The 21567-nt window shown below is 51.4% G+C and overlaps 1 protein-coding gene across 7 annotated transcripts; it reads left to right on the top strand.

Annotated features, from left to right (window-relative positions):
- The first annotated feature begins 3447 nt into the window (after positions 1–3447).
- On the top strand, positions 3448–21094 carry SETD4 (SET domain containing 4). 7 transcript variants are annotated; one of them, XM_087818479.1, is made up of 11 exons: positions 3448–3539; positions 5113–5279; positions 5843–5938; positions 9791–9828; positions 12594–12682; positions 14148–14577; positions 15274–15448; positions 16826–16907; positions 17841–17921; positions 19991–20114; positions 20815–21094. In XM_087818479.1, the coding sequence occupies exons 2-11, from the start codon at positions 5207–5209 to the stop codon at positions 20947–20949; spliced, it is 1323 nt and encodes a 440-aa protein (XP_087674605.1). In that variant the 5' UTR covers positions 3448–3539; positions 5113–5206; the 3' UTR covers positions 20950–21094. The 7 variants fall into 7 exon arrangements, 6 of the variants coding, with proteins under 6 accessions (XP_087674605.1, XP_087674606.1, XP_087674601.1 ...); XM_087818480.1 differs by lacking the exon at positions 3448–3539 and adding an exon at positions 3813–3887; XM_087818475.1 differs by lacking the exon at positions 3448–3539 and adding an exon at positions 4154–4275.
- The last annotated feature ends 473 nt before the right edge of the window (positions 21095–21567 follow it).

Raw genomic sequence — 21567 nt, 5'->3', positions numbered from 1 at the left:
TTCCCAGTTCTGCCCCTTGCTAGGCACCAGGGCTTTCTGCCCTGGTGAGCTTCTGTACTTGGCCCATCGTATGTGCTCTGCTCATGTCTAACAGCCACAAGTGGCTATTTAAGTGTAATTTTAATCAAAATAGTACAATTTAAAATGTAGTTCTTCAGTTGCACTAGCCAAACCTCCAGTGACCAGTAGTCATGTGTTAGTTGGACAGCAACTTAAGAAATAAAATAAAATAGTAAAAGCGTAGGCCCCAGACCTCTGTTATTACTGTGAATGGCTAATTTAGAAGGTGATCCTTAAGTTGTGAGAGTCAAGTATGAGATGACTCTCGCTGCTAGGTGGAGAAAGAATTATATCTATTAACTTGCAGAATAAACTCACATCTTTACAACCCACTGGTTGAAAGTAGTTATTTCATTTGTCCTAAAGTACACAGTTCCATGGTGTCTTTAAAATAAACATGTTGGAAAACAGTATTGTTATTTAAGTTATTCAGCTCTCAGGGTTTTCCCTTGCCCATGACTATTTACCCTCATAAAACTCAACTTGACACTGGCTTTGCTGCTTACACTTTGTTTGGGCTGTTCAGTAAGTCTTCCTACAGGGGTAGAACATGGACTTTGAGTCTGGGAACCCAATTGTGGCTGAGCTGCTTAGTAGATGAGTAACTCCAAACAATTTACTTAATTCTGTAAAAGTTAAAGCTGGATACTAAAGCGGTAAGGACAGATTTGAATCAGTCATATCTACTGCAGTAGGGAAGAGGGTCCAGCATGAACTGAATTGAACTTGGATTTGTAGAGAGGTGACTGGGCATTTTATTTTTTCGAATATGTTTTTATTGACATCAGACAGAAGAAGGGAGAGGGAGAGATACAAACACTGATAATGAGAGAGAATCACCAATTGGCTGCCTCCTGCATGGCCCCCATGGGGGATGGAGCCTGCAACCTGAGCATGTGCCCTGCCTGGTCCACAGGTCAAGGCTCAACCACTGAGGCAACACTGGCCAGACATGACTCAGCATTTTAAAGGGAGAGTGAGGAAGTAGGGAGGGGGACCAGAGGGGCTCGAGTAGAGTCAGGTAAGTGAAAAATTCCCAGTGTAAATGCTCATTAGGCCAGCTGTGTGGCCACGCAGAGACTGGGAGACAGAGGCCCTATCCCTTCTGATAACTGCATTTCAAAGGAATGGCTTTTAGGACCTTGAAAACGACACTTCGGAGTTGTAAGAGATACATAATATCACAAATGCACAGAGCCAGGATTCTCACCCTGTAAGCCTTTTTAGTAAATGATCTAAGAAATGGCGTTGCCTAGAACAAAGAGTAAATTCTTTCTGCAGCCTTGAGCTCCTTAACGGGGCTAGGGCCATCCCAGGGAAGCAGGCCTTGAGCTGTTAGGAACTCCGTTACTGTTTGTGTAAGGCTTTAACGTGGGAGGGGTGGAGTGGATGAAATCGTTGGTGCTGAGTCTACAGATAGGCCAAGGTTGATGACTCATTGAGGTGAAGGCCCAGAAGAGCCTGGCTAGAATTTGGTCAAGGCGAGAATCTTTGTCAATTCCCACCTAGAAAATGGGGGGATACACTGTCTTCCTTCCTCATAAAGGGAAAATGCCCGTTCTGTCTGCCCCTTTTCTTCCTGTCTTCAATGTGTCTGTGTGAGAATGTGATGACTGGAGCTACAGCAACTATCTTGAGATCACGAGGAAACAAACTAAAAGGTGATAAACAACTCCCTAAGGAGGGTATTGTGTGGAAAATTAGAAAGAACTTTGATTTTTGATGACAACACTGACTCTTGGGTCCAAATTGGAACCATCTATTTCTAGCCTTCCCTTTTCTTTTCAATAAAATTTCTTTTAGAATAGATTTACTGAAAGTTGCAAATGTAGTACAGAGAATTCAAATATACCCCTCAACACATTTCCCCTACTAATGACCATTTTACTACGATGGCTCATTTGTTGCAACTAAGAAACTTCTATTGCAACAGTAGCAATAACTAAGCTCCATGCTTTATTTGAATTTTTCTATCTGCTCCTAATATTTTTTTTCCTTCCCAAGATTTCCTAGAGTATCACATTACATTTAACTGTCATGTCTCCTTAGTTTCCTCTGGTTTATGACAGATGCTCAGTTTACTTGTGTTTCCGGACCTGTGACAGATTTTAGGAACACTGATCAGGTGTTTTTTTGGGGTTTGTCTGATGTTCTCAAGGAAGAACTGGGATTATGGGGTTTGGGGGAGAAAGACCACAGAGGAAAAGTGCCCTCCCTCTAGCCGGGCATGCTGGCGTCCTAACTCATCACTGACCATGTGAGCCCTGGCCACCTGGCGAGGCCCAGCTTGCAGGTGTCTCCACTCTAAAGCTCCTCTCCCCGCCTGTCATACTGCTCTGTGCTCTTGGGGAGCAAGTCACAATCCGGGTGGAGGTGGGTGGAGCAGAAATGGAGCTCCATCGCTCCCGGGGAGGAGTATTCCCCGAAAGATACAGGGTTCTCTCCCTGGCTGGTGCTGAAGGGCGGAGGGTTCAGTTCCCCGTCGGGCGCAAACCCAGGTTGGAGGTTCTGTCCCAGGTCACGGCGCCTCCGTGAGGCAGCCGATGGGCGCTTCCCTCTCTCTCATCAATGTTTCTTTCTCTTTCTCCCGCTCCTCCTCTTTCTACACATGTCCTCGGGTGAGGATTTAAGCAGAAGGGAAAAAAAGGGCCCGGCCGGCGCGGCCCAGGGGCTGAGCTGGGCCCGAGGACCAAGTCCCCGGTGGCTGCTCAGTCTCGCTCGTGCGGGGCTGCAGCCTGGTCCCCACTAGGGGGCGTGCAGGAGGCAACCGGTGTTTCTTTCTCATAAATGTCTCTCTCTCTCTAAAAAAAAAAAAAAATCAGTAAGACCATATTAAAAAAAAAAAAAAAAGGTGGAATTCTCCTGCCAGGCGGAGGCTGGGACCACCGGGCGGCGAGGGGGAGGGGCGGGCTCGCCAGCCGGGGAGCGGGGGCGGGGAGCGGGGCCGGGTGGAAGCCGTGGCTGCCGGGGCTGCTTGGTTCCGGGGGCAGGCGGAGGTCGGCGGACCAAAGGGCAGGTTGGGCGCCTTCCCTGGGGGCCGGGCCTGGGGCGCCACCGGGAGGTCCCTCCCTTGTACTAGGGGGGCGACTGCGCGGCCCGCCCTTCGGAGCGCAGGCTCCCGGCCGGCCCCGGGGCCCGCGAGCCTCCCTACCCCGGGCTCGGGGTCGGGGGACGGACCCGGGCGGGCGGGTGCCTCCTCGGCGCTTCCGGGCACACTGCGCACGCGCCCGCAAGCACGCGGCTCCCAGCGACGGGGCTCCCCGGCCAGCCCCCCCCCCCCCCCCCGCGCGGCCGCGTCCTGCCCTCGGGGCTCCTGGGTGGCGGGGGCTCCGCGGGCCTCGCCTGCCCCACCGCCACCTCGCGGGCCGAGCCGCGGACCCGGGAGCCGGGAGCCGGAAGCACTTCCGGGCCGGGCCTCGGTTGCCCGGGTAACGGAGCCGGCGCCGGCTGGAGCTTGGCTTTGGTTTCAGGTTTTTGATGTAAGAAGAGCTGAGTTCCCAGCGCGCCGCCGGGAGCCGCTCCCTCGGCGAGGGCGGGACCCTGAGCTGCAGCTGCGGGGCGGGCTGGGGAGGGGCGCGGAGGGGCCGCAGGGGGGCTTTGTCACCCGCGGGCCCGGGAGGCGGCGGCGCGGGGCGTGGGCGTGCGGGCGGCGCGGGGCGTGCGGGCGGCGCGGGGCGTGCGGGCGGCGCGGGGCGTGCGGGGCGTGCGGGCGGCTGGCGTCCTGCCTGGGGACGCGGGGAGGGCGGTGCGGTGGGCCGGGTGGTCCCCGCGGCCCCACGTGCGAAGCCTGCTCGGCGGACCCAGGGACCCGCGCGCATCCTGCCCGGGTGCGTTGCGGGCGGAGCGCTGGGCACCCGGCGGGGGTGGGGGTGGGGGTTTCGGGGCGAGCCGGGGACTAGCCCTGGGACCCGCCTCGCCACCTGTCAGTAGACGGACCGGTGACCCTCCCGGGCCGACGCGGGCCGCCCACAGCGCCTGGGCCCTTGTCTCCTAGTCGTTCCCGGGTATGGGCGTGGATTTCGCGGGCGGTTGTGTGGTTCACGTGCACGCGCATCCGCATGTGCCGCACAGGCCTAGGTTGCGAGGCACAGGAGAGGCTGCGGAAGTAACAGTGCCCCCCTGCCCCCCCGCACAGCCTTGATGCCTCTCCTTCAGTCCTTTGGTTTTATAAACGTCCGTGATGTGCTCGAAAGCCAACCTAAGAGGCATCATTGAGTTCGTAACATTCTGCAACTTTGTTCTTTCGCTTGACAGGCCTCGGACAGCGTTACATCTTAGCATGCATTTCTCCCTGTTAGCGGCTGCATAATACTCCATTCCCTGAATCCCGCCGCTGTTCATGGAGTTCACTGTTATGCTTCCGAGGAAGCACTGTAACGTGTAGGAGCTCTAGGAGTCATTTTAGATTTTATGATCACTGCTTGGTGGCTCCCATTCTCTCCCTGATCTGTGGCAGACCCCCACTTAATTATATTTACTTCAGGATCTTGGTGGTGTTTTTTTCTTAAGAATTCCTAGCTGATGGGGGCTTCACGGCCATTGTTAATTCAAAAGCATAATTATGTTGGTGTTTAGTAAATGTTGGTTAGAATTGAGATGCATAAGTCACCAAAACACATGATTATCAAATCAGTTAGGAGGATTTCTGTGATTATTCTTCAGTTAGTAGGACCTCAAGATAGAACTGTTTTAGCCCTGGGCAGTTCGGCTCAGTTGATTGGAATATCCTACCATATAACGAAAGGTGGTGGGTTTAATTCCCGGTCAGGGCACGTACCTAGGTTGAAGGTTCTATCTCACATTGATGTTTCTCTCTCTTCCTCTCTCTAAAATCAATTTTAAAAACCCCACATATCCTCATGTAAGGATTAAGAAATACACATATAGGAAAACATTTATTAAAAGAAGTCTTTTAAAGGGACCAGTAAAATGGGCATTCCATTACTGCACAAGGGGTCATGATTTCACTCACAGTATAAATGTTCTGCATCCAAAAACACTTCAGAGAAATGGGTCATCAAATAATAGATGTTTGTCTATTTAAATCTATAGGTACAAAGGACAGTGATTATCATGTACTGGAGGAAGAGGCGAAGGGAATGCTTTTCATCTCAGATGGGGCTCATGAACAGGACTGCGTTTTAGTATGAGGAAGAGAAGAGGCAGGACAAGCCGGGCCAGAAGACGGAGGCTCTGCGGAGGTTCTGAGTCCCGAGGAGGTACGGTTCTGATCTGTTTTGGTGCCAGTGATGAAAAAAGAAACCTTTGCTGCTTGGTATTAGCAGATGCAGGTAGCTCCTCAAAGGCACATGGGCAGTGTTCACAGAGGGCACTTCTTAATAGTCTCTGTCACCGCACCATTGTGCTGTTCTTAACCCTGTGGGAACATTCCTCAGCTGTCTCCTCTGGGGATGGCTCCCAGGTTTCTCTTTCTAGTCCTAACCTGTCTCCTGACTTCTAATTACCTGTGAGGTATCAGTGTTTGTATGTAAATTCATCATTTCCAGTTCAGTGTAACTCAGCCTGAGTGACGTGCCACATTCTGTGTGTGAGAGTGCTTGGCCAGCTGGAAGGTACCACATTCATAACGTTGGGTTTTACCAGTTGCTTCTCTGGCCTCTTTGAGATGATCGTACGGTTTTTCCTTTTTAGTTTACATTGCTTTTACATTTTAAAATTTATTTCTTTTTATAACACTGAGGCAATTTGTTACATTTTCTTTTTAAGTGGTGATCTGGTTGTACAGTGATTTTAACCACCATTTTTTCTTTCCATTGATTAGTGAATGAGAGCTACAAGCCTGAATTTATAGAGCTTAAGAAGTGGCTGAAAGATAGGAAGTTTGAAGATACAAACTTAGTACCTGCTTGTTTTCCAGGTAAGCCTGGCTTTCAGTTCTCATGACCTTTGTCACATGAGATGCGGGCACAGGTGACAGGAAAGCAGGGGTGAGTCTTGCAGGTGGCTGTGTCCTCTCTGGGAGCATGTCTCGTGTGTCAGGCTTCCTGCCCTCTAGCTATAATATTTGTGAAGATGGGTTAACATACTCTATCTTGTTCTAAAAGTAAATTGAAGTGGCTTGTGGGGAGAAATTGCAAAATGGTGAAATAAAATTCCAAATTAAAAAAGGGAAATGAGAAGAGAAAAATCAGGCAAAGGCAGGAATAAGGATTATATGTAAAGGCCACGGTGCTCCTCTCAGGTGAGCCACACATTCGATGCTGCCCCCCAGCAGCGTAGGCAGTTACCTGAGTCCTAGTGCTCCATAACCCTAAGCTGTTCACTCAGCGGAAGTGCAGGTGTTCCTGGACTGAGATTTGAGGGAAAGTCTCCGCTGGGTCCTCATAGGGAAGACATTTGTGTAGCGTGGAGAATGGTGTCCTCATGGACACGGTGATTTCATGGGGCTTTTCAGACCACGCAGGCTGATGGCATCCTCTCATAGCTCAGGGGAGGCAAAATAGTTTTCCAAGTGGCCGTGGGCTGCTTGTTCTTGGCGTGCGGCTGGAGGACAGGAGTCCCAGGAAGGCCTCAGCTGCTCTGTTGCTTTGCCCCCCAAGTCTTGGAGGAGGAGGCCTTTGTGGCCTGAACTTCAGCCGTCACCTGAGCAGAGGTGGATTCATGTTCTCTTCTGGAGTTTGAGCAGCTTGTTGTGGAAGTTGGATTAATATTCTTTTCTGGAAATAGAGCATCTTGTCATGGAGTTTGGATTAGCATTCCCTTCTGGGATGTTCTCTTACGGAAGCCGGGCAGCTTCCTGTGGGCGTGTGCCTGCTTCAAGGCCACCTGGTTCTTTCCAGAAGTGGGCTTGAGGTGGCCACGGGAGGATCAGGATGCTCTTCAGAAAGATTTGGGGTCTGCTCCAGCGCAGAGAGACAGCTGTGTGATTAGGGCCTTGAAATTCTACATCGGACATTTTGCCTGGTAGAAAATTTAAATCATATGCTCTGCATGCTCCCCTTGGCCATTAAAATGATTTATTATTCAAGTACCCATCAGGTTATTTAACTTCGAGCAAAGTAACTTCCTTATACACCCCCCAAGATAAATGGTTTACTGTGTGTGCTCCTGCTTGAGGTAGGTGATGTGTTTAAAGTTGCTCACTGTGCGTCAGTTACACAGGGTGACTTTGGGCTAAAATGCTTGACTTGAGCCGTTTTCTGTTGGGGCCGCTCTTGATGGTGAATTGTATTTGTCAGCCTTTAACACAGGGGTGGGGAACCTTTTTTCTGCCAAGGGCCATTTGGATATTTATAACATCATTTGTGGGCCATATAGAATTATCAACTTAAAAATTAGCCATGAATAAAGCTAATTATTGCCTTGGCAGGGCCAGACCAAATGATTTCGTGGGCCTTATATGGCCTGCGGGCCGGATATTCCTCACCCCTGCTCTGTTAACACCCCTGTTAACAGAATGTTTAACTTCCTGGGTTTGTGTGTCAAGGAGCAGTTAGTAAAGGCCGTGCTCTTAGGTTTTACTGGAGGGAGTTCTCAATCAAGAGAAAGTCCTCAGGAGGGACGCACTGTGCCTCAGGCCTGCCTACTCCTCAGCTGTCACTCTGCCTTAAGGACAGGGTTAAGATTGTCAAGCAGGAAGTGACAAGTAGTTTAAATGAAATGCCTGGAGGTACATAACCTGTTGATCTTTGGAGCAGTGGAGAGTTACTGTGTGAAAGTGGGAACAATCTCCAGGCCCACTCCCGGACTCCTGGTCCTGGAGGAGCTGAAGCAGAATGGGTTGGCAGTGATCAGCGCCCACTGCTTATAGTCTGGGGGCCCGGAACCTCTGTCTTCGTCAGCTTGGGGTGCGTAACGGATCACTATGGACCGGGGACTTCAACCACAGCTTATTTCTCACTGTTCTGGAGGCTGGGAAGTGTGGAATCATGGTGGGGGCAGACTCAGCTTCTGATGAGGGCTGATTCCTGGTTTGCAGATTGCCCCTATCTCCTGGTGTCCTCACAGGGCGAGCACAGGGGAATGGAGCAAGCTCCCACATCTGTTTTTAAAAGCACTAAAATTCATTTAGGAGGACTCCACCCTGTGACCTCATCACTTGCCAAGGGCCCTGCCTCCTAGGGCTACCACGTCAGGGTTAGGATTTCAACATGTGGATTTGGGGGGCGGGGCACAAACATTCACGTAACACCTGCTCCGGGTCCTTTATATGTCTTCAGCTCTTACGTGAGGTAGAAAGAAACATTCACGGCAGTCTGTGAAAGTGCACACCATTTAGGGGAATTGAACCTAAATTAGCTGTGGTGGGTGGGGCAAGGCGAGGCTCCTCAGTATCTAGCAAGGTTCAGTGTCCAGACTTCCACCTGAATTGTGCTTTAGGAACTGACCCCAATGTTTCCTTTCACCACCAAGCACTGGGTGTATCTGGCCCCCTGGGTAAGACCTATGGTAGCAGGAACCTCAAGGCAGTGAGAAGTCTGTAGTAAGCGTCACTTTTATAAGGTCCTCCTGGCCACTTCCCGCCTCCCTTAGTAAGTGTGGTGACTGTGGCCTGTTTGCTGGCCTTGAACACTACTATAGAAACTCTTCCAGCTCTATCCTGTATGCCAGGCTCTGTTCATACAGTGGTTGGCAGACGTAGGTTTACAGTTGTGAGGATGCGAAACGCAGTTTATTCTTGTATTATGATTTATTAATTACTGTATTTTTTGTGTCTCAACTGTGAACCTACCTTTGTGCACCCTGTGTATGTTTGGAGACAAACTTCCACTTAAATTATCATACAAGTCTTTTAAAGGAGGTCCCCAGAGGAAACCAAAATTCATTTTTTGAGTAATTGATTCCAGGAAAGGTTTGGCCCACAGGATGGTTAACCCCACCATGGGGCACACACAGAAATTAGTAAGTTCTTAAAGCCAAAACCAGGGGTCTGATCAGGCGGCACACTTCTGAGTGGGGAGATGAGTTAGTATCATCAAGTCAAACTCTCTGGACACTTAATTCAGGACACCAGGCGGGAATTCCCTCCATGAACCAGGAGCTCCCACAGTCCCTCGGAGACTGTGCCAAACTGTATTCCCTCCAGACTGGGAGAGAAAAGGGCAAGAAGACCCCATATGATATTTACTGGTCCTATTACAGCTGTACCTGCCAAAAAAGCTGTCATTCAACCATTGCAGGGGGAGCTTAGGCACGGAGGGGTGAACTCCGGGATGTTGGTGGTGATGACAGTGCAGCTGGTGATGTCCCTGTTGTTGTGACTGCTCTGGCCAAGGCTTTGGCTCTCGGGGAGCAGCTGGCCCTGGGTCTACCCTGCTGAGCTCGCCTAGTGAAGGGAAGCACCCAGTTTAATGGTTGCCCGGCCAAGGATAGGAGGGTGTCCACAGGCTGTGTGGGACTGGACTGGGCCTTATTGTTGCTCAGTCCAAGAGATCTCGTCGGTCAGTCCAAGAAGCCTCAGCCCCCTCAGCTGGGAGGTCCGGGGGTGGAGGTCAGCTTGAAGGTTCCTGTAGAGACCCAGCAGCAGGTCTGTAGACGGTGCATGATCTTCAGGTACTGACTCTGAGACTCACTTGGCCTTTCGAGGATTGCAAACCCAAAGGGGGGTCAGCCGTTCTGCAGAAGAGTTGCTGGATGCTCTAGGACTCAAAGGATGCCAGACACCCGCCCCAGCTCCGTGTCTTTTTGAGGTTCATTCATGTCTTCTGTTCAGATAGTGCTGAGACCTGGAAGCTGAGTAGGATTTACCTTGTGTTCTCTGTGTTCCCAGATACAGGACGAGGGCTGAGGAGCAGAACGTCCCTGCAGGTGAGAACCTCTCTTCTCCTTGAAACCCAGTGTAGATTTTGCTGCTTTGTTTTTGTGGTTGAAGCGAAGGGAATTAAAATATGTCTGACAGCCCTGGCCCGTTTGCCTCAGTGGGTGGAGCATCGGCCCACAGACTGGTGGGTCCCAGGTCTGATTCCAGCCAAGGGCATGCACCTCGGTTGCAGGCTCCATCCCCAGCCCTGGTTGGTGGGCGAGCGGGAGGCCACCAATGACGTGCGTCTCTCTCACATGGATGTTTCTCTCCTGCTCCCCTCCCCCCCTTCTGAAAAGCAAGGGAAAGAGCCCCAGGTGAGGATTAGAAAGTATGCCCGACATACAGTCATTTTTCACCTAATAGATACGTGTCAGTACAGCTCTGGGCAAACCCAGAGTAGCGGTGCTCACACAGAGCAGAGGTTTATTTTGCCGGCATGTGAACACGCCTGGTCAGACAGACCTGGCTGGCTGGTGTGTTCCGGTGGTCAGTAGAGGCCCAGGCTCTTTCCAGCTCTCTACCCACTTCCCAGAGGGAGCCCGACACCCCAGGTTCAGCGTGTAGGTCCTGGAGCTTGAGCACAGGACCAAGCAAGGGGGTGAGGAAGGGCAGATTTCCTCCCGTCAAGGAAATTCCAGCCTCATCTCAGCTGCCAGCGATTGGTACACAGCCCCTGCAGCTGCTGAGAGATCTGTCGTCAATCCCTTTGGATGGGATTGCGGTAGTGAGGGGAGAGAGGGCTTGTTGGGGTGGGCAGCCAGCAGTCTGTGCCACGGCAGATTTTATAAATCAGATCATATTTTAAAAGTGCCCGTGGAGGGAGCCGCTCTCATCTCTGAGGCTGTGCATAGTGGAGTACGCAGAGCCGAGCAAGAGCAAGCAGGGGGAGGGGGCCTCGGAGCCCTCCCAGGGTGGCCTTCAGCTTGCTGTGGCTCCGGCACCACACGACCAGCACGAGGGCTCCTAACCTTGGCTTGTTTCCTCACCTGGAAAGCGAGGCAGTGAATGGCACAGGTGATCCACAGGGTCCATGTAGTTCTTTCTGTGCTGTTTAAAGCACAGTCTTCTGTAAGCTACAAATTAATTCCTTATCTTTAATTATTTTTATTTAAAATTATTTTAATTTATTTTTAATTTTTTAATTTATATAAAATCCAGCCATATGTGTAGCATAAAGAATGGTAACTTTTAATGTTGTAATTCTATTATGCTATTTTAATTTTTTATTATTTTATAATTTTTAATTGTGGCAAAATATACATAACATAGCATTTACCATCCTAACCATTTTAAGTGTGCAGCTTATTAGTATCAAGTACATTCATACTGTTGTGTAGTATTTTTGAACGGAGGTATAATTGACTTCATCCTGTAGCAGAATTTGGGGAGGAGGAATGCACCTCTCACATACACAGCAGTGACATAGGTCATTTTTGTTAGACTGTGAAATGAAAATTAGCAATTGCTTTACATGTACTTTTATTTATTTAGTTTTAAACATATTTTTATTGACTTCAGAGAAAGGAAAGGAGAGGGAGAGAGAGAGAGAAACATCAATGATGAGAGAGTTATCGATCGAGCCCGCAACCCGGGCATGCGCCCTGACCAGGAATCGAGCCCCCATCTCCTGGATCCCAGGTCGACGCTCAACCACTGAGCCACGCCCGGCCGGGCGCTTTACATGTACTTTTAAATGTGACTTTTCTGTTAAACTTCCTGAAAATTGAGACATATTTTACAGAGTGGAATGCACGGATTTTAAGTGTCCAGTTTGATGAGTTTTGATGTTTAAGAGATTTACCCCAATGAAGACATGACCATTTTATCAAGTGGCTTTTTAAAATCCTCACCTGAGGATATGTTTTTATTGATTTTTGAGAGAGAGAGAGAAACATCGACGTGAGAGAGAAACATTGATCGGTTGCCTCCTATATGCGCCCCCGACCTGGAATTGAACCCACGACCTTTGGTGTATGTGGTGATGATCTAACCAACTGAGCCACCCATCCAGAGCCAGGTGACTTTGTTAAAAATCAGAAAGTCATGGATGTTGGGACAGGAAGGGGTGGTCATGATCATCTAGCTTGATCTTGATTTACAGATGAGGAAACCAGAAATGCAACCCAGGTGATTTTTGGCTGAGAGTTTTAACTTAGGTGCCAGTTATAATGAAAGCAGGACCTTACGTTTGGCCTCTTAGTGCTTTGTTTCTGGTGTCTGTTATTTGACATCTTAATTTTCTATGTTTCTATCTCGGTGGGAGGGACTGAAAACTATACTTTTGCAGGTGACCAGATGAGACCCTCGTGCTGGGTGGGCTGCCCTTTCTTTAGCTAGTGGCGCAGGTTCTGTGGAGAGGAGGCCGTTGCTGGGAACATGGGGCTGCACTGGATGGAATTTTTCAGGTGGTTTCTGTCTGTTCCCTGAGGGTAGCACAATTCCCTGGCCTAAGAAAGTGAAGGAACAATGTGATTTGAGTTGTCCGAGTTTCCACACTCCTTTCTGCTGAAAGGTTGACTGGCGGTGGGTGTCAGTCACACTGTTGACCGGTGATTCCTGTCGGGGCGTAGGACCTGCGCTGGAGCGGCCTCGCCTACACCCGCCGACTCGGGCCTGGGAGTCAGTCCGTTGGTGGGCTCCTTGGTGGTCTGTGGTTGGGTTATTCTGGGTTCTTAGTAGATGATGGTGGAACCGAGGACTTCAAAAGATGCTACTCACAGGCCCTTCCCGAAGCAGGGGCGTTCTAAACTGTGCTTTCTTCTTTGGCAAGGAGGGACAGGTGATCATTGCGTTGCCTGAGAGCTGCCTGCTCACCACGGACACAGTGATTAGGAGCTACTTAGGGGCGTACGTTGCTGAGTAAGTGACCGCACACATGCCCCCTGGCACATGCTTCTCGCTTAGAGTATCGCAGCAGATCTGTCACCTGAGGGAGCTCCTGAGGACCCGGCCCCTTTGCACAGCCGGTGCCTGAAATCACGGGAAAGGTCTGCTCTGTTCTGTGCAGTTTGTTCTTAATTCACTGTAACTGCATTGTAAGGGTTTTCAGAGGCTGCCTGGGAGGTGGGTCAGAGTCCTGATCGATCACTTACAGAAGATGGACGTTACGTGGGACAGTGGAGGTAGCTCGCTCATGGCTCATCCTCCGTCACCGTAGGGCCCCACAGACGTTCATTACGCTTTTACTTTTACCCTTATTGCACTTGCTTGAATTTTCCTTCAACTTGGAAGAGCTGTTGACAATTCGAGAGTTTGTTTGGCGTGGAGGAGAGGAGGCTGGTGTGGAGTGCAGAGCTGACTTCCAGCTCCTGCTTTGGTGGCCTCTGTTTGGGATCTGAGGACAGAGTGTGCAGGATCCTCAGCAGAGGGGTTTCTAAATTGTGAGGGTTGAAAGATCGTGTTGTTCTTAACCCAGGGTTGTTCTGAATGTGTGCCACCCCCTCGCCCTGCTTGCTTTTGTAAAAGAACTGATTTATCTTTTTTTAAAAAATATATCTTTGTTGATTTCAGAGAGGAAAGGAGAGGGGGAGAGAGAGATAGAAACATCAATGATGAGAGAGTCATTGATCGGCTGCCTCCTGTACGCCCCCAACTGGGGATCGAGCCCGCAATCTGGGCATGTGCCCCAACCGGGAATTGAACCCCGATCACCTGGATCCTAGGTTGACGCTCAACTGCTGAGCCACACTTGGCAAGGCAGGATTGATTTATCTTTATTGGCCTGAGTAGAGGCAAAGATGCTCTTAGTATTACTATTTTCCATATCATTCTGAGATCCTCAGTAGAATGTATGGTAATAGGGAATCTGGACTTTGAAAGATTCATGTAAACTTTTCTAAATACGTTCATGCAGCATGAGATCATCTTACTGGGAACAGATAAAAATTCTGCAGTGTATAATTTACAACAGAGATGATAAGTTTAGGATTAAAGTGGAAATAGCTACGTGTGCCCAGGAGCTGGGGCAGGTCTAGGTTCTTTCCAGCATGCTCTATATCATCACCCAAGGGAAACAAGACTTCCAGCAAAGCTTTAAACTGGAGAGCCGTGTTGGAAGCAAAGAGGTGTTTTACAGAAAGGAACCTCTTCCAAACAAACCTGGGACTCGGGCTACTGAGTCCATCCTCGTGCCGGTGTGACTTGCTCGGAGCACTTGTGTTGGGTGCTCTGGGGAGGAGAGCCTGAGGAGGGAACCTCTCCCACGGGTGATGAAGTGAACTGGACGAGCACTGACCGGCCAGTCCCTCTGCGAGCAGAACGAACCATGAGGGTGTCTGTATCTTCCAATAAAAGTAATTCCTTTATTCTGGCTTTTAATTTTGAGGTGGCAGCCTCCCCCGTCTCCTCTGCTGGCTCTGTGCACCTTCTTAGTCGCAGAGAAGCATGCTGGGGCTCGGTCTCCCTGGAAGCCCTACCTGCAGATTTTACCAGAAGCCTACACCTGCCCCGTGTGCTTGGAGCCGGAAGTGGTGGGTCTCCTTCCCAGGCGGTTGGCAGCGGAGGCCAGAGAGCAGAGGACCCGCGTGCAGGAGATGTTCACGTCCTCCAGGGACCTTTTCTCTTCCCTGCAGCCTCTGTTTTCTGAGGCTACTGAGAGCATCTTCAGCTACAGTGCCTTCCTGTGGGCCTGGTGCACGGTCAACACGCGAGCTGTGTACCTGAAGCGTGGGCGGAGGCCGGGCCTTTCTGCAGAGCCAGACACCTGCGCCCTCGCCCCATACCTGGATCTGCTGAACCACAGCCCGGGCGTCCAGGTGAGAAGTTGACAGGGGACACGGTCTGTTTCGATGGGAGGATACGGACATGTAGAAGCTGTGGCCTAGCATAGTACTGAAACCGCAGGGAGAGGTGTAGCTGGCTTTGGGCGAACCGCCTGGCCAGGTGTGCTCCTGTCTTTGCTCCCAGCCCCTTTCCCTCCTGGTGTCCTTCCCTTTGCCCTGTGGCCTCCCTGCTCTCCAGCCCCCGGAGCCCAGTGCCGTGTCCCCCATGGTCTTAGCCAGCAGCCTGCCCCCCCTCCCCGCCTGGGTGCAGTCTTCCCTCCCCCAGAGCTGGTCCTGAGGCCTGGCTCCCTTTCCTGCCCCGTCCCCCACCCCCATCCCCTTTACACTTGGCGTCCCCATCAGCTTTTACCTTTGCTGTGCTCACTGGTTAACTTCTTCCCTTGCTGAGCTCTGCAGCCTTAGGGGATGGGGACTTGGCCTCGTTCCCCTCTGCAGCCCCCGTGCTCGGGCGTCAGGTGTTCACCCATCCTCAGCCCTGGGCAGACCCCCTCCGCAGCGATGGGGCGAGTGGAGGCGGACACGGGGCTGCAGTGAGGACGGGCGTTGCTCCCGGTGCGGTTAAGCCCAGCGATGAGTGCTTGAGGGGGCATCTGGCTTCATTTAGCCGTCACTTAGTCTTTTTGTTTTATGTTTTGCTTTAAAAAACGCTTTAATGATTTTCCTTTCTAGGTAAAAGCAGGATTTAATGAGGAGACTCGCTGTTACGAGATTCGGACGGGCTCGGGTTGTAGGCAGCACCAGGAGGTGTTCATCTGCTACGGCCCTCACGACAACCACCGGCTGCTGCTGGAGTACGGGTTCGTGCCCCCCCAGAACCCCCACGCGTGTGTTCACGTCCCACAAGGTCGGTGTTGATGTTGGTTTTCATCACTGAGATGCACACTTTCCCCCATCTGCGATGAGGTTATTTTAAGTTTTAATAAAAATGGCAAACCTTAAATGTGTGTCACTTATTTGCTCCTAGGTAGGGTCGCCTTACTCTTGCTGCCCATGTGATTGAAATAATGAAGTGAAAGCAGCAGCTTTGACCGACACTGAGGCCGGGAAGAGCCGAGAGGAGTTTTATTGCGTTAGGTCAGGAGACTCGAAGAGCAGGGAAAGGGCCGAGGAGATAACTATTTAATAGATGGAAAGGGGGAAGTTTTTGTACTGAGACATTTCACTGTCGCTAAAGACAACAGGATTAGAAAGCAACAAATAATAGACGTTTATTAAGCACCTACTGTGTGTAAAGCACTGTGCTCATCCCAGAGAGAGTCGTGTTACACGGTCCTTGTTCTGGGGCCTAGTGCCGTGATGAAGTCCTGGCTTTATTTATGTTCTTTTTGTGTCTCATTAAGCAGCCGTCATCCTTGGTATAACTGTTTTTAAGATAATAGCGTAGCTATTAAATTTGTTATGAAAATTCCAAATGTAGTGTGAAAAACTGCACAGGAGACCGCTCCCCCGCTGCAGAGGCCGTGCAGAAGTGGCCAGGGCCACTGCCTGCGTGACTGGAGGTGTTAGTATAAGTCCTGGTGGGAATAGATGTGGTCAGGGTGACACTGCTCCACCCTACAGGCAGAGTCACAACATTATTTACCAAAGTAAAACAAAAGCAAGAAGGGGGCTGGCTTTGGGATTCCTGGGTGGCTTTGGGATTAGCCTCGTATCAGAATAAGTTGAATACTGATGACCACGGAATCCTGTTTGTGAACAACAGTTTCGTATCAGTTATTATTACCTTTAAAAAATGAAAACTGATATGAAGAGAAAATTTAAAAGCACAGCAGCCCCTCCTGACTGCTGCCCCAGGGAGCCTATTAATGTCTGCCTGTCCTCTTGCAGTCGCTGGTGGTTGTCATCACAGGCATCCAGACAGTTGTGAATCCGGCTCTTAGACACTTACTGCTGTGGGCGTTTTCTCACGTTGGCTCAGAGCCTGTTCTTTCGGGGGGGGCGGCTTCCTCGCAGGCCTGCTGGGGTCTTCAGGACCTGAGTCCCCTGGTCCATTTGCTTTGTGGGAGTGTGAGCGGGGTTGGGGGTGTTTGGTCCCTGCCTCAGAGTTCTTGTGGCTTTTCTAGAGCTGATGACAACCTTGTGAGAGGGACTTGAAGAATGGATTTTCTTTTAGCTATGAATTAGGTAAAACTGTTTCCATATGTCTTGATTGCCAATGGGAAGGAAAGGTTTATACTTTTGTCTGAGTTACACCCTAAATCTGATTTTTTTTTTTATGTAGATATGCTTGTTAAATACCTTCCGTCAACAGATAAACAGCTGAACAAAAAGATTTCCATTTTAAAGGATCATGACTTCATAGAGTAAGTGTATCTCCCCCAACATTGTTCCATCGGGAAGTTCTGATGAAAACATTGAAGGTTAGGTTCTTTAGGTAGGAGGTACTTCTGACGCTCAGCTGTTGACAGGTAGGTGTTTATCGAGCACTCTCTGTGCAGTAAACTGCTTGGTGTTGTGGGGCACACAGGAGTGTAAGAAACGTTTCAGGGACATAAGATACCAGCTTGAGATATGAAATTATTGTTCCTGAAGAGAGCCCTGTGTGTACTGAGTGGAAGCCCAGTGAGCGTTTGTCTAACGTGTGGTGAGGTGGGATGGCCTCAGGCCCCCGGGGGTGGCTGGTGCTTTCACAGCAGGTGGGATAGACAGGTTCAAGGCCCTCCCTCCTGTAGGTAGATAAAGCCGTAAGTGACCCAGCTGCAGCGTGAGGGCCGTCTCTGTGGCCCCCGATAATCCAGATGGCTCCTGCCTTCCGCAGGACCCTCATCCAAGTTCAGCTTCTGACCAAATAAATTGGAAAGTAGCCTCATACTTTTTGTTTTGTTTTGTTTTTTAAATAGATCTTTATTGATTTCAGAGAGAGGAAGGGAGAGGGGGAGAGAGAGAGAAACATCAATGATGAGAGAGTCATTGATCAGCCGCCTCCTGCAGGCCCCCGACTGGGGATGGAGCCCGCAACCGGGCACGGGCCCTGACCGGGAACCTAACCCCGATCACCTGGATCCTAGGTCGACGCTCAACCTCTGAGTCACGCCCGGCCGGGCAGTTTTTTGTTTTTTAACATGAGATTTATGCGTTACTCGGGCTTTATCAAGTATTTGCAGACACATTTTCTCTCTTGCCTCTCTGGCCAAGGTTGCAGGTTCTGTCACGTTTAGTGGCCGCTTAGGAAAGCTGTCCTTGCCATGGGGCGAGGAAGTACCGACTGACAGCGTGTCCCTGTTCCTCCACTTTAGAAACTTGACGTTTGGATGGGATGGACCGTCCTGGAGGCTACTCACGGCTCTGAAGCTGTTGTGTCTGGAGGCTGGAGAGCTGTAAGTGGCGCCGGTGGTCCCAGCGTGGCCGGGACGCCGCTGTGTGCACGGGACGCCTGTTCCTTAGTCACCCTGGGCGGCGTTTCCCGTCCGCGCTCTCGCTGTCGCTGGAACTCTGGCTTTAGTGTCATAGAGTGTGTGGTTCAGAGAGCGTTTTAGTCTCTACTCAGACATTTCCCCCGGTGCCTGCAGCGCCGTGTTCAGGTAAACAGGTCAAAGTGTGGGCATTGGCCCTGTGCAGGGGGAAGTCTGGGTAGGTGGGTTTTCCAGCAGCCAATAGAGCTCCTGACCCCCAGTTGTGCCCTGGGGGCAGATCCAGAGTCCTGGTCCAGGAGAGGCCTGGGTGTTCTCCTGGGGGAGGCAGGTAGAGGAGTCCCTGGCGTAACACGCGGCCTGGTCAGGCTCCCGGTCCTTCCTGCAGCGTGGACGGGACTGTGGGTGGGCTCCCGGGCGGTGCTGCATGGCCCGGAGCTCACCAGCCTGGTGCTGGTCAGGGAGCCGGGAGCGTGTGCTCCGCGCAGCAGGAGCTCGGGTGAGAGGCGGGTGCAGGGACGGCTTCCTGAGGCTGGGGAGGCCGCCCTGGAGCGGTTGGGTTAGATGAGAGCACAGTGCCCAGAGGTGTGGGCGCTCGCTCGCGGTGCCTCCTACGTTAGGACATCGCTTCCTTCCTTCTGCAGGGGCCTGGGAGGAAAATCCCTCCTGGTCTCAGCGCTGGGAATGGCTGTTTGTTCTCAGCAGATGCACGATTTTGTGTCACAGGCACTGACTTCTGGGCCTGTCTGTCCCTCCCTGTTTCTGCTCATAGAAAACGCAGGCGACGGGCCGGCCGGTGGAGGTGCAGCATCTGGAGGCTTGTGCCTCGGGCTGTGTCTTATCTTCCCGCCTCCCCTCGCTGTCTCTTCCTGTCCGTTCCTCTTACATTTATTTCACCTCCTGTTTACCCACGTAAACGCCTTGATCTCCCTCCTGGAAAAGGGTGTGAGTCCTTTTCAGGCAAATCAGCCTCAAATTAAACACAGCAGCTGGATGTTTCCAGAGGCAGAGCTGAGGCCTCGCTCCCTCGGCTTTCTCAGTCTTGTGGGTGGGGCAGAAAAAGTGCGTGGCTGGGACCCCACCCGATGTCTGTTTGCACGAGCTGGTTCCTGAGGAGCCTCCGGCGTCAGGTCTCGGCTGCCCTGCCGAGCGTGGGCTGACCGCTCCCTCCGTGGGTAGCCGTGAGGGTAGTGGCCGTGCGCGAAGCTCTGCCTGGCACATAGCGACGTCCTCCCTGCTTTCCCGAGAGGCCATCTGCTCCTGAAGTTTCAGCCCTGGTCCCTAAAGCTGAAGACAGCGGAGACTGTTTCCTGTGGCCTGTGGGCGGCTCTGCGCTTCTCAGTGCCTTCTGCTTCCTTTCAGATACAGTCCCGGTGCCTCTCCCCGTCCGAGACACTTCTCTTGAGGTTCTGCACGTCCCGAATCTGTTCCTCAGCCCTTCCCCCCCATTGCTTCTCCCTGCGCAGTGGCTCAGCATCCTGCTGTGGCTCCCTCCTGCCTGCCCTGAGACTTGTACCCTCTGCCTGCGCCTGAGCCTCGTTTCCTACAGACGTTCATGGCACAGACCTGGCAAGGCCGCCTGTGGAGGGGGCTTCACCGAGACTCCTCCTGTCTGTAGCATCTCACTTTGTGACGCGTGTTCCGTTCAGTTTGCTGTTTTCTCTTGAGAAGAAAAAATCTGTCTTTTGCTCCTTAGTCGGCTCTGGACTCACTTTCCTGTTCTGTCTCCTGCTCTGATCCTGTGGCTGGTGGACGTGACGCTGCTCACGGATGCCAGACAGGATCCGTGACAATGAGAGCGCCAGTCCCGCTGCTTGTTCTCACTGTGCCTTCTCCCTACAAACTGTCCGCTTCAGGACAGGACCCGCAGGAGGCGGGAGGTGGGGGGGGTGCTGCGGGAGGCGGGGCGCCTGCTGCCGGACGGGTTTTATTAAGCTCTGGAAAGAGGAGAGGAGTTTGTGTGTTGTGTTGAGGTGTAAAAGTGTTTATTTTTTGAGACCCTGCTGAAATAATCTTACTAAACATTTTGGTTCTAGTCCATGCTGGAAAAAAGTACTTCTTGGGGAAATAATTTCAGATACAAACGAGAAGACAAGTTTGGACATAGCCCAGAAAATATGCCGTTACTTGATGGAGGATACGAATGCTGTGCTGCGGAGGGTATGTTGCTATGATTCTGCACCCTGTCCTTAAAGAAGTGCTTTGACTCCAAGTTATTGTTCTGGCCGTGTTGGGTGGGGAAGGGACTCCTTCTCAGGACGTCGGTAATGCCTTAAGCAAATGGACATGGGTGTAACCAGTTTTTTTCTTTTCTTTTTTTTTTTTTATAAAATATATCTTTATTGATGTCAGAGAGAGGAAAGGAGAGGGAGAGAGAGAGAAACATCAATGATGAGAGAGTCATTGATCGAGCCCGCAACCCGGGCATGTGCCCTGACCGGGAATCGAACCCCGATCGCCTGGATCCCAGGTCGACGCTCAACCGCTGAGCCACGCCCGGCCGGGCTCCTTTTATTTTTATTAAGTGTTTTAGTTAAATGAGAAACCAGCTCATTTGAATGAAAACATTACTGGGACTTTAAAAATGATAGTGAACCTTGAGGTAGCGCTGTGCTGGGTGAAACGAACCGAGCGCAGGAACTCATTTCCCGCTTCCACCGAGAGGAGAGAGGCACCTCGTGGAGGCGGACGGCACAGGACGCCAGGGCTGGGGGGGGTAGTGTTTAATGGGGACAGAGCTGCTGGTGATGATTACATAACACTCTGAACATATGTTACCCCTGAATTGTACATTTAAAAGTGCTGAAAATGGTATTTTTTATGTATATTTTATTATAAAAAATTTAAAAATAACTTCCAGGTTTCTCACATGAAAGATAAGGAAATGGCTTTGATAGACCAGCTGACTTTGGTTGAAACATTGTGGACAGAAGAGCTAAAGATCCTCCAGGCGTCTGCCGAGATCCTGAGCCGTCTGCAGACGGCTTTCGTGTAACTCGCCCAAGTGCCTTCGATCCCCTCCTGCTGGGCGTCCCCTCCTCTGCTGGCTGTGACGCCTGAAACACGTTTACATTGAGGTTCGTTTTACACAGAATCGTTCACACTCGACGGTGGTGTCCATTAAACAGCGATGTCCTTGGTCCCGTGCCTTTTCCTGTCTTTTTTTGTGGGCTGGAGCACTGGCTGCCCTCGAGACCTTGAAAGACTTCGCAGGGGCAGCAGGTCCTGGGATTGTGGAGCTGGAGGTGAAGGACGTGCCACCCGGCCGGCGTGGCTCAGTGGTTGAGCGTCGCCCTATGAACCAGGAGGTCACGATTCCCGGCCAGGGCACAGGCCTGGGCTGTGGGCTCCATCCCCAGCAGGGGCGTGCAGGAGGCAGCCAATCAAAGTTTCTTATCTGTGTTCCTCCCTCTCCCTTCCTCTCTCTCTAAAAATCAATAAAAATACATTTTTTAAGAAGAGGCTGTGCCATCCTAACGGCACCTCTAAAACTCTCAGAGTAAAGCGCAGCCCCGAGGAAGACAGCTGAGGACGGTGCTGAGCTGCAGGGAGAGAGGGAGCCTCGGGGCCTGGAGCCAGCCCAGCGTGTCTCCGGGTGTGGCCGTTCTGCCCC

The sequence above is a fragment of the Miniopterus natalensis genome, chromosome 6, assembly GCF_054644295.1.
Source record: "Miniopterus natalensis isolate mMinNat1 chromosome 6, mMinNat1.hap1, whole genome shotgun sequence".
In the NCBI taxonomy this organism is placed as follows: Eukaryota; Metazoa; Chordata; class Mammalia; order Chiroptera; family Miniopteridae; genus Miniopterus; species Miniopterus natalensis.
The sequence above is the reverse complement of the archived record's forward strand: the minus strand, read 5'-3'. Positions and strand labels throughout refer to the sequence as shown.

Bases quoted from the DNA above. Each gene is read 5' to 3' on its own strand.
- SETD4 (XM_087818479.1), top strand. From the start codon at position 5,207: ATGAGGAAGAGAAGAGGCAGGACAAGCCGGGCCAGAAGACGGAGGCTC. The intron at 12,683-14,147 runs GTAAGTGACCGC...TTTAATTTTGAG, and splicing joins TTAGGGGCGTACGTTGCTGA to GTGGCAGCCTCCCCCGTCTC. The intron at 20,115-20,814 runs GTATGTTGCTAT...AATAACTTCCAG, and splicing joins CGAATGCTGTGCTGCGGAGG to GTTTCTCACATGAAAGATAA.